Source organism: Centruroides sculpturatus, unplaced genomic scaffold (genome assembly GCF_000671375.1).
Source record: "Centruroides sculpturatus isolate CEXI.00-Female unplaced genomic scaffold, Cexi_2.0 scaffold12, whole genome shotgun sequence".
NCBI classification, from domain to species: Eukaryota; Metazoa; Arthropoda; class Arachnida; order Scorpiones; family Buthidae; genus Centruroides; species Centruroides sculpturatus.
In genome coordinates this window covers 273006-284998 of record NW_019384438.1, presented here as the reverse complement: position 1 = coordinate 284998, position 11993 = coordinate 273006, and the positions used below count along the sequence as shown (strand labels likewise).

Genomic DNA, 11993 nt, shown 5'->3' with positions numbered 1-11993 from the left:
GCTCGAGAAGAACCTGGCTATTACACGCGATCATAAAACTGACGTAACTACGCGGTAAGTCACAAACACCAACAAACAAAATGGAAGTTTTGGTTTGAAATAAATACTTTTTCTTGCCGTACATCTAATAATAGACAGATGTCGTCGTCTCTCCAGCTGTCTTTTTTATTTTTCTGTCGATAGCCCGACACGTGTTCCGCAGCCATCTTGTATTTTCTCGCGCGCGTGAGATTGTGGGATCTCTCTTATGACTGGATTTAGTTTCGAGAACTCTCTCCAGGGTTCGCGCCGCGATCGGACAGGCTGGCTGCAAGGAGTTTTCCGGGTTTTCTCCTTGCCAATAACGACTGAATAGGAGGCCAGTTCCCCTTAAAAGTCCTCCCGGAAGGCATTATTTCCCGCGCGTGCGTATAAGCCGTTAGATACGGCCGGCTCTTCGGTCGCATAGCGATCAATAACTCGTCTTTCGGAGAAAAAGCATTTAAGGCTATAATCTCCATATGAACCAAGGGTGTAGAATAAGAGAGAGAGGGAACTCTCTCCAGTCGATCGCGATTGAATCTCGTTTCAGTCTAGATTGAAACGGTCGAGAGCGTTCGCACCACGGAACACTCTCCGACCTTAGTCACAATCTAGATCGAAATGCTCGGTGCGAACGGGGTATAAGGTTCCAGAAGTGTCAGAGTATCATAGGCTTGGGGTCTGTGTACCAAGCCTTTTTAAAGCTTGCTGTCCGATTGTCGTTCTTGGTGGGGGACGACCCTGGCGGGGTTTCTAACATCTCCCTAAACTGAAACCTATCCCCGCTGGAGCGGACGGCTACTAGAGCTGCAAATTAGCATTATGGCATGCAGACTCACACTAAAACAGAAGGGAAACTGGTGAGATCGGGGCGCAGGGCCATCCTTAATAGTATCGGCAATAAGAGGGCCAAAATGAGCCCTCAGTAAGTCCGGAGCTGGAGGATGGTCGCTATAGCCGTTACCAATATGATTCCTAAGGAGGACTTGTCTCTGGACGAGATACGCAGAGTGTAGTCGATTGGGTTTGTCTGACGCAAGTTGGTAGCTCTGCCGACGGAAGTGTAGGCACCCGTTGGCCTGCGGTGTGATGGCACTCGATAGGGACACTGCCGAAACGTGGTAGGGACTCTTTGCTTCGGCCAACGGTCCAGAGTCTCCCTATTCGCGATGGTCAAATCATTTGCTTGAAGCGAGATGCACGTTGTACCCTGGGCCGATGGGTTATGTCCCTGATTACACATATAGGAGCACACAGTGGACGCTGAAACTTCTGGATTCAAATCCCGCGTCGGTACAGAGACCGGAGGCCATGGATCTGACAATCCGCACCCTCTGGGATCTGAGACACACGAAACAAACTCCTGCATCCACCCGGTGGCACGAGACCGATGTTACACGTTAAAAGGCAGTTGAATGCAGTCGACTCAGCCTTAGCCCGTGATAACGCAGACCATGTAAAGCTCCTTCTGCCCGGTAAAAGAAAAACCAGCGTCCCAAGAGGAAGACCGGGCTTCGCACACCCGGTGCTGGCTTGGGGGCCACGGCCTGCATGCCGAAGCCAGTGGGGCGAGGAGTCGAACTCCCAAGCTGAAGCCTCGCTGGTGGCCAGGGGGATAGCGCCCTCAGTGGATTGTGGGATCCTGCTCGCTGGTGTCTATCATGACGGGCAGTTGGCAGAGCCGCTCCTCGGACATAGGGTCACCTTCCCTATGTCCTTGGGGGGAGAGGTGCTTTTAAAGGCCTGACGTTGCGTTGGATGGCTGTATATGGTCTCGGAGGACTGGAAACGGGAAGAGCGTCTCCTAGTAGGGATGATGGGGCGGCCCAAGCCGAGCAACCAGCCGGGCTGGGGCGACCTTGGGTAGGAGGCCATTTAAATGGGGGATCTGTCCCGGCAGCGGGCAAAGCAGTGACGACCCGGCAACAAGAGGGCCAAAATGAGCCCTCAGTAAGTCCGAAGCCAGAGTTAGCTCTTAAACTCACACTTGAACGGGGTCAGGGCACCCGTGAAAGGTCGAGACTACCCTAATCCCCTCTTTATCTTTTACTTGTATGATGGCAAACTCAGAAACTGTGTGCGAATGCTTTAAGGGTGCGTCTAGTGCGGACGATACACCTAATGTTTCTGGCGGTCGAAGAGACAAAGTCGTGGAGTGAGTAAGTGTGATAGGCGGTGAAATGGCGAGCACCATGCCTAAGGAGAGGCGGGCTTGCATGTCCGCAAGCCCACCAATGAACAATCACACGAGCCCAAGGGTGATGGGCCTGCAAATACTGTAAAAGTATCGATCCCCATAGGGACCAGCGGGTTCCGATTCGGACTCGACTGGGTCCGTTCTGGGGAAATTTTTGATTCCGCCTCCTCTGGTGAGGAGAGCGAGTGGAGGCCCGCGCCTTCAAACGCCAGAGCCAGGCGTCGACAAAGACGGGTAAAGGTGGCCAAGGCTAAAGCGGCGGAACCTGCGGGTGACAAACCCAAGGGCGAACTATAAATGTTTAAAATATCAAAATGTAAACATTCAAAAAATTTAATAGGATTGTAGGATTAAGACAATGTAACACATGGGACATCTGCCATGGGGCCTCTCAGGAAGAACTTCGGAAGAACTCAGGAAATGTTACCTATATTTAGGTGTTAGGCGCGTGAAGGAAATCCGGAAAACTCCAGTAGTTTCCCGTTGGTTAAGCTCGAACCCGCGACTAACTATCATTCTTCAATGGTTTTATTCACTCGGTCACTGTGGACAAAATTTAATAAAGTATTTCTTAAAGATGCTTATCAGAATATTATAAACTAAATTATCCCAATAATCTATTTTGATTTAGTTAGTATTCTTTATTACAAGAACAATATAATTATGATGGAGGAGGCAGTTAAGGCGTCAGCTTATCACAGTATAGTGACCGGAATCGAATCCAAACGTAATTTTCTCGTGTAATTTTTTGAAATATTATTCGCGTTACTTCTATTTTAAACAATAAACGATTTAAATTACAGGTATTTAAATTAAATTGTGATATATATTTTATGACTAAATTATTTATGATAATGTACCAAGCCTTTTTAAAGCTTGCTGTCCGATTGTCGTTCTTGGTGGGGGACGACCCTGGCGGGGTTTCTAACATCTCCCTAAACTGAAACCTANAATATAATGAGGTTGTCAAGTTACATTCACAGATTTTTGCAGTTTACTACATACCAGGATATGAAGTATCCAGAGTTGAGAATATTAGAGACCTACGGGTATATTATGATACTAGATTTTCTTTTACAGTGCATGTGGAAAAGATACCTACAACGTTAGGAATAATTTTTAGATTTTTGAGACTATGTCCGGAAATAAATGTACTAAAAATTTGTATTTAGCTCTTGTTTATTCGAAGATTTTATCAATATTTGCGCTAGTGATTTGTAATACACGACTGATGACAATTAAACATAGAGTATAATCAGTTAATAACCGTATTAGAAGATATTGTAGAAGGAAATTTATGTTAAATCAAGAAAAGGCTGAAATGTATTTACCACCTTTAATGAACTTTGTAATGCTGTATTCAATGTTGGTAATTTTTAAGGTCTTTGTTACAATCTGAAATCGAAGCTGCTGCTTTGTTAGAACAATTACATCTTCAAGTACCTTTATCTACTTAGGAACTACTTTAGATTTCCTTGGTATAAATCTAATATTACTCAAAATATATCTGTTCATAAACTTGCAGTACTTTATAATCACTTTGGACGGCGACTAGATTTGTTCATTTCTAAGCGACAGTTTTGGTAGTCACTGACTGCTCAAGATATTTAATAATGAACGTTAAAATTAATATGAAAATTGTCCTTACATTTAAATTCAATTCAAATGTTTTGTATGCATGTATACAAACTTATGTTTTAATTTTTATATTACTGTATATTCTTTGTATACTAAACAGACCTGTAATTAGGTCGATTTGGTAAATAAATAAAAACAAATAATTTACATTACGATTTATTTATAGGAACCGGAGAATGAATCCTATATTAAAGAATTTATAAAAAAATATAATATCCAATTTGATATGTTTAGTAAGATTGATGTTAATGGAGACGATGCTCATCCTCTTTGGAAATATTTGAAGTTTAAACAGGGTATCAAGTAAGTAGGTCTTAAATACAGAAGCAATTGTTTAAAATAAGTTTTAATTTATACATTCTTTTTCAGTTCTATTAAATGGAATTTCACAAAATTTCTGGTGGATAAAAATGGACAACCGGTTGCTCGTTATCCACCTAATTACCAACCACTGGTAAGAATTAATTATGATTGATATTAGCAGTAATAATAAGTATTTCGACTAATATTATGCTTTTTGTAGGATATCGAACCAGATATTTTGAAATACATTGAAAAGAGTAACTTATGATCTATTATGGATCTTAGGATGTTTTTTGTTGACACAATACACATGGAATTTAAAAATATTTTTATTAAACAGAAGGTATTGAAAGATAATATTTCTCGATTTATTTATGTAATTTATAATTTCCGTTAATAAAGTTTACGATATTCATTTAATCCAGTCTTTATAAGCTTCTGCTCCTTTGGCTTCAATATCGTCTACGCCGTCGTCGTTTACTAAAGTTCCATCTTTCTTGAGAATGATTAATGTTGGAATGCCTTCGATGTTAAATTGTTTTTTTAATTTCCTATGTTATGAGATAAATAATTAATGTTTCATTGTTTTATATAAATAGTCTATATATATATTTTACAAAAGAATTGACTTACTCGGTATCTGTAGAACCGTAGGGAAGAGCGTACCAATCACCGTGGCTTTCTTTCATATAATCAAATAAAGATTCCTCATTCTCGTCAAATGATACAAAAACGACTTCGAATTTATAGTTTAATTTTTTCATTTCTTCGTAAGCGGAAACCAGGAGGGGAGTGAACCCACGACAAGGTCCGCACCAATGAGCAGAAAAATAGAAACCTATTATTTCCGCATCTGCTAAAGCGTCATTTACCTGAATTTGAGATTTGTCTCTCTTAACTAAGGATCCACTAATGATATTCATGACTGAAATTGTAAAAAAATAATAATTAAATCTCATTTTCTATAGGGTTTATGTTTGTACAGTTTACAAGTAAAGATTAAGCGTATAGTGTAATATTTAATATTAATTCCGTATGACGTTCTCTTTGCACCCTTTTTGCTCCCATGTTAAGAATTAGAATATTTTTACATTATTCTGAACAATTTTTAAGATTTAAATTAGCGATTCGCGTTAAAACCAATTATTCTCTTGTGATATATTTACTAATTTATTCATAGTGATATAAAACTTTTTACAATTTCTGTCAAGAGAAAATTAAAATAAAGGATGAAAATTCAGATAATAAAATTAGACTTAGAATCATCATTATATTATTAGTTTTATTTTTAAACTAGCTAACAAATAATAATAATGCTCGAGGGATTTGAAAGTAAAACTGGAACGACTATGGCAAAAACTAGCAGCAATGATACCAAGGGCTACTACAGGAATTATTATATTAAACTTTTAATAAATTAATTAATATATACGAGTATAATATATTTATTTTTGCCTGATAATAGATAAAGAGACAAGGATCAAATTCGAGAAGAATATAAAAACTTTCCTTTTTTTTCAAAAATTCTCCAGTGAAAAGGCAAACTATCTGTAGTTGTCTCCAATACTGCAAAGTCTAAAGGGTTTAAGTTGGGGCTGTATGGACACCATTCGATACCGTCTCCAACCGTTCCCAGTGCATCCAGAGCTATCAATCTGGGACCAAATATCATGTTTATTGTTTTGCATACATAAATAGTATGCGCAATTTATTCCACTATCAAACTCTCAAATACAATTTGTTAAAAATTTAGTGCTTCTCCATCAGGACATACGATACAGGATGGAGCATATGTTATTAGCCTAATAGTGTTCTGATATACTTACATTTTAGTTAGATTTTATTGCATTTATTCGTTAGACTAATTTAGGCAGATCTAAATCGCAATGAAAACATGGTGTAAATCTTTACATCGTGAATAGATACGATTAAACGACGTTTTATATCTATGAAATAAATCGGATTAGAATTGGAAATACGGCAACTTATTCAGCAAAAATAAGACGACAGGTGTCGTTTGTCATGTTATATACAAAATATACTTCCAAAAGGGACGTCCCGATACTTTCGATACCGATACCATTATCGATACCTTTCCTCCGGTATCTGATCTGGAATCCCTACATTTTTCACAAACAAGTAAGCTCCGACCGGAACCAGATTTTGAAGATGAATCAGAAACCGAAATGAAATTTTACACTATTTTCGGTTAAGCTAAACATATAACAAAATATTAACTACCAAAAATCAATAAATGTATTAGGCCTACGTCAAACTTCATTTCCAGAGTCTATATATGCTTGCAGTTTTGATTACTATTTATAAATAAATATTTAGTTTAACATTATGCAGTACTTTTGTTTGTTAATCAACTTGCATATTTAAAATGAGCTAAAATTTGCATATACAGTAGGCCTACTTGTTTTCAGCGATATTTGTAAAATCTGAATACAATAAAGAACTGTCAATGTAAAGACACTGTTTTACCTTTTCAACCAACGATTTCTTATCTACTCCTATCCCGTGTATAATAGTAGCACAGAGCCAATTTAACAGGACTACATCTGGGGCTTCTTTTGTCAAAATAAGACATCTTGCGAGTTTAAACTGAAGTAGGCTACTGATTGACGTACTGACTTCTAAACTAGATATTAGTAACAAACTATAAATTTTTGCTCTGGGGTCTTCATTGTAACGAGTACAGTACACTAATTTTACGCGATTTTGAAATAATGTGGTCGACAAAACAAAACTAATCCTTTTTTATGCGATCGATTTTTTTACATGGGGAAAACAGTTTATTTGAAAAGTTTTATATTTAATTTTTCGTTGAAATTGTGTTATTGTTTTAAAAAAGTTACTTTTTTGTTAAAGCCAAGAGTTAATTTATCTTTTAAAGCACAGTACAGTAGCCTACACAATGTACGGTACGTCGGAGAATGTTGTATGCCGATTTTGTTTCCTACGCTACCTTGAGTTTACTATAGTTACGTATAAATAATGTTAACGTTTGTTTGTTTGTTTTATTAAGTACGGCAACGCAACATTTAGGCGATCTGCCTAGGGGGATGCCTTCCGGGAAGACTTTTTAAGGTCCCTATTCAGGCGTTACAGAGGTGGAGAAAACCCGGAAAACCGTACGTGGCCAGCCTGTCCTGGCAAGGCGTGAATCCATGACTTAACTCCCAGTGTTCACAGAACGGAACTGCTTGGCCACTGATTGGCCTAATGTTAACGATAAACGATGTTAGAATAAAAAAAGCTCGTGTTTCTTTTGTAAATTGATTATTTTTTCGTTCCATCGAAGTTGTGTATCCTATCGAACATTTTTCTACGGGATTCATGTATCATGTACTGTACGAGTACAATATATTTTTTATGAGATTTTTTTACACGGTGTTCTTTAGAACGTATTCACCACGCAAAAAGATGCACAATGTGCCTTTTCAGCAGTAAAAACATCCGGAAGGTGACATGACAGAGTGAACAATGACATCCGGCAATATTTACAGCCGATGTCGATACTGGCCGGTATCGATACTTTAAGACCGATACCGATATAGATACTTTTGTGGTATCGGGACATCCCTACTTACAGCATTAGAAAATTTATCTGACGTTAAAATACCACCATTAATAACTAATGTTTACAAGCTTGTTGTGTTACACAATTCCTCATTTACTATATTAATACTGTATGGCACTCATATTTTTTAACATATTTTTATTGTAATAAATTTAGTCAATTTGAGTACTACCAGCAGTAATTAAACCGAAATTTGTATTTAACAGTTTCTTTGTAGTTTTACAAAATCGTAAAGTTTAATAAGAGATCCATGAGTTTAATAAGAGGTGATGGATAAAAGCTATCGCAGATTAGAATATTTCCGTTTCTCTAAAGCTGGGGAAAGTAGAAGAGGAAAATTTTCCTCATTTCTCTTCAAATCTTACTCTAGATGTATCTACTTATACCCTGTGCAAGAAATTTTTACTTCCATATTTTGGAAAAATATAATAGAAATTATTAGTTAATTTTTAACTTTATACCGAAAACGTTACGCAATCGGTCTCCACGTCGATAAAATTTAAAATCTGAAAATTAAAATATAATGGAGTAGATCGATCTACTCCATTATATTTGATCCATAGCTAATCTGGCATCTCAATTATACGGCTTACCTTACAGTATGATCGTCTATGTGCTTCTGTTTTCATGAAAGTGTTAGTCGTGTCACGCATCCTGTTTTATTTTGCATAGTATTCCGTGACACGGAATACTATGCAAAATAAAACAGGATGCGTGACACGACTGCCATATTATTGCACGCCTGCCTCCAAAAATAATCAGCATCATAGAGCGACCGGTCAGGTTATTCACTGCTTTAGGTCCATACACTCAGTAATCCAGCACTCTCGCTAATCTGGCGCCACTGTGCAAGAAATGGCTAGATTAACGAGAGTCACCATACTAATCATTTTTTATACCCCATTTCAAGGCTCCCTTTTGTCCTGTGTATCTGTTGTGTCCTTAGTTATAGCACTGCTCGTTACCTCCGAACGAATACCGAATGCACAAGTCCCGTTTTTTTCAAAAATAACGGGTTTGTACATCATTAATTTATGATATAATTTCCTTAATTTCTAAGAGATACTTTAGTACTTACAATGACATGCACTATAAGTTAGTTTGATATCATGCTTTTAGTTAAAAAATATATATACAGTGGTACCTCAGGATACGAACGCCCCAGCATACGAACTTTTCAGGAAACGACATGAAATTCGAACATATTTTTGCTCCACGGTACGAACAAAAACTCACCATACGACGTTACATTAGTTCGCAGCGCCATTTTTTATTCACTTCTGTTCATTGGTCTTAGTCCGCGTGTTTGCTTCGTCGTGAAAGGATCTCGCTCGATAAAAGAAATCTCGAGGAAAGTATTATCAGAAAGTGACTGATTTTATTGAAAAGAAACATCCCGAAAAGTTTTACATTGGCCGTATTGCTGCTCGGAGTAATGACATTTGCCTAAGTCATTTTAGAAACATTTTAAAAAGTACGCAAAGCCAAACTCTTTGGATAGATATTTTACCAAGAGACCTCTATCCAGTGAAAGTGCTGGTGGAAGTAAAGGAAAGAAAGCAAAAAGCAGTGAATAAAAAATTTAAAAAATATATAAAACAGAAAAGTTAAAAAATTAGTGTTAAGATACTTTTAAGTTATTGTTACATTATGTTACGTAAGTTAAGTTTTCGTATCATTTCCCTTCTTCCTCTCCTCCGCCACCAGTTTACACCTCCATCATCGTCTATCCTCAAAGGTAAAGTATAAATAAAACTACATTTCTTTTAATCAATTATTATTCTATTATGGTTATTTATACATTTACAACTACAAAATGCATTTTTCAGTGTTTTCCTTACTATAGTTATTTTTTTTTTAATGTATTACTTAGCTTTGAGTGTGTTTTCCGTGTTAGAACGAATTATTTGGTTTTACATGTAATCGTATGGCGAAAAATGATTCACCTTACGGAATTTTCATGATACGATCTCAGTTTCGGAACGGATTAATTTCGTATCCTGAGGTACCACTGTATTTGCTGATAGCAAATGACACAACTTTTAATTTGCTATCAGCAAATATATATATATTTTAACTGAAATATAACACTGAAATATTTTGTTATGGGGGCCTAGTAGAGGCCCCCATAACAAAACTCTGGCTACGCCCATGTATACGAGTACAGTAATATCTCGACTTACGCGAACCCGGAGTTACGCGATTTTCAGATTTCGTCGATTCGTGTTTTGTTTGAGCGCCACGCAACTCTTGATTACTCATTCCCCCCCGCACTACTTCAGCTTACATGTTCAGCTTACATGTTCGGACGTGTCGCGCGGAATTGACACATAGCTACAATTTATTTTGTGTTATTTATTTCTGTATTTGTTATATCTACGGAGACTCGAGAGACTCTATGTGGTGATTTCTTGTAACAATGAACGAATCAAAAGACGAGATAAGGTTAACGAGAACATTTATTAGCTTACGCACATCCGATTTGGATTTTACACAAATTGAGAAATTATACCCCGACTTACGCGAATTCGACTTACGCGGTTATCACTCGGTCCCACCTATCGCGTAAGTTCGTGGTATTACTGTATATAAACTATAAATATAGACTATATACTCTTTCACAATGTATGTTATTTTTCTGCAATACCTTCCTATATTATCTGTCATTCCCAGTTTCTTGGAATTGTCTTCTAATTTTGCAACCGATATTCTAAAAAACTTTTTCCCTCCAAATTTTAGAAAACTTACATCACTGTATGGAATATTTTCATTATTTCTCTCAATATTTCCATTGAATAATGGCTGATTATAAATAGCAAGCTTCTGAGTGGCTCAATGGCGTACTCCCTTTCATATGAAACGCGGATTATGTTATCAGTTTGCTTACTTAACTATAAGCACCATTGTCAAGGACCGCAATGCAATGCAAAATAATAGACATTCGAAAAAATTCAACAGAGAATTAAGATTGAGTAGTTAATCTAGAGTTAATGCCAGCTATTTTATTAACAAGACGTTCTTATTCATAATATTTTCGAAAATTCGGCACATTTAAGTTATAGGCTATTATATGCCACTTCGAATTACTCAGATTCTTGCATCTGAACATCTGTCAGAGGATCTAAACTATTTTCATGTTGATTTTCTTCAGTTTTATCAGATAATTCTCCAGGGCTTCTTTGGTAATAATTTGGCATATTTCCTATGATGTCATTATACACGTAGCAGACATTGGAGTTTCTTTGTCATCTGCCATCCATTTTTTAAACTTTTCTTTTGGCATATTTTCTGGATGATTTACTCTTCAACAGACATAACTTCCCTTTCAGATGTCTCAGTGCCTATTTAAATCCCCCCAGATAGGGAACCGAGCCTGGACGTGGCGGGGGGCCTAGCGGCGAGAGGCGACGGGTACTGGGATCCCGAAAGACTCGTCTTGGCCTCGATCGCTAGTGGAGTCTTATGACTCGAGCCTAATACTACGTTCGCACACAATCCACGACTCACTTCGATCTCGATTTACCTACAATCTGGATTGTGACTATCGCTAGTCGAACGTCGTGCTGTTTGCACAGGCAGTCGGCTCGAGAAGAACATGGCTATTACACGCGATCATAAAACTGACGTAACTACGCGGTAAGTCACAAACACCAACAAACAAAATGGAAGTTTTGGTTTGAAATAAATACTTTTTCTTGCCGTACATCTAATAATAGACAGATGTCGTCGTCTCTCCAGCTGTCTTTTTTATTTTTCTGTCGATAGCCCGACACGTGTTCCGCAGCCATCTTGTATTTTCTCGCGCGCGTGAGATTGTGGGATCTCTCTTATGACTGGATTTAGTTTCGAGAACTCTCTCCAGGGTTCGCGCCGCGATCGGACAGGCTGGCTGCAAGGAGTTTTCCGGGTTTTCTCCTTGCCAATAACGACTGAATAGGAGGCCAGTTCCCCTTAAAAGTCCTCCCGGAAGGCATTATTTCCCGCGCGTGCGTATAAGCCGTTAGATACGGCCGGCTCTTCGGTCGCATAGCGATCAATAACTCGTCTTTCGGAGAAAAAGCATTTAAGGCTATAATCTCCATATGAACCAAGGGTGTAGAATAAGAGAGAGAGGGAACTCTCTCCAGTCGATCGCGATTGAATCTCGTTTCAGTCTAGATTGAAACGGTCGAGAGCGTTCGCACCACGGAACACTCTCCGACCTTAGTCACAATCTAGATCGAAATGCTCGGTGCGAACGGGGTATAA

General features: G+C 38.1%; 2 protein-coding genes across 2 annotated transcripts in view; one reads left to right on the top strand and one right to left on the bottom strand.

Moving 5' to 3' along the window:
• The first annotated feature begins 1779 nt into the window (after positions 1-1779).
• On the top strand, positions 1780-4502 carry LOC111620045 (glutathione peroxidase-like). The gene is made up of 4 exons (XM_023361890.1): positions 1780-1971; positions 4023-4152; positions 4201-4310; positions 4380-4502. Exons 1-4 carry the CDS (start codon positions 1780-1782, stop codon positions 4425-4427), a joined length of 480 nt encoding a protein of 159 aa, XP_023217658.1. The 3' UTR covers positions 4428-4502.
• LOC111620013 (nucleoredoxin-like protein 2) overlaps positions 4471-11993 on the bottom strand; it is an 11485-nt gene continuing 3962 nt past the window's right edge. Inside the window, exons 2-3 of the mRNA XM_023361851.1 lie at positions 4793-5084; positions 4471-4710 (exon numbers count right to left, since the gene is read on the bottom strand). Coding sequence (XP_023217619.1) covers positions 4572-4710; positions 4793-5082 — 429 coding nt within the window. The 5' untranslated portion in view covers positions 5083-5084 and the 3' untranslated portion in view covers positions 4471-4571. The remainder of the gene's footprint in view (positions 4711-4792; positions 5085-11993) is intronic.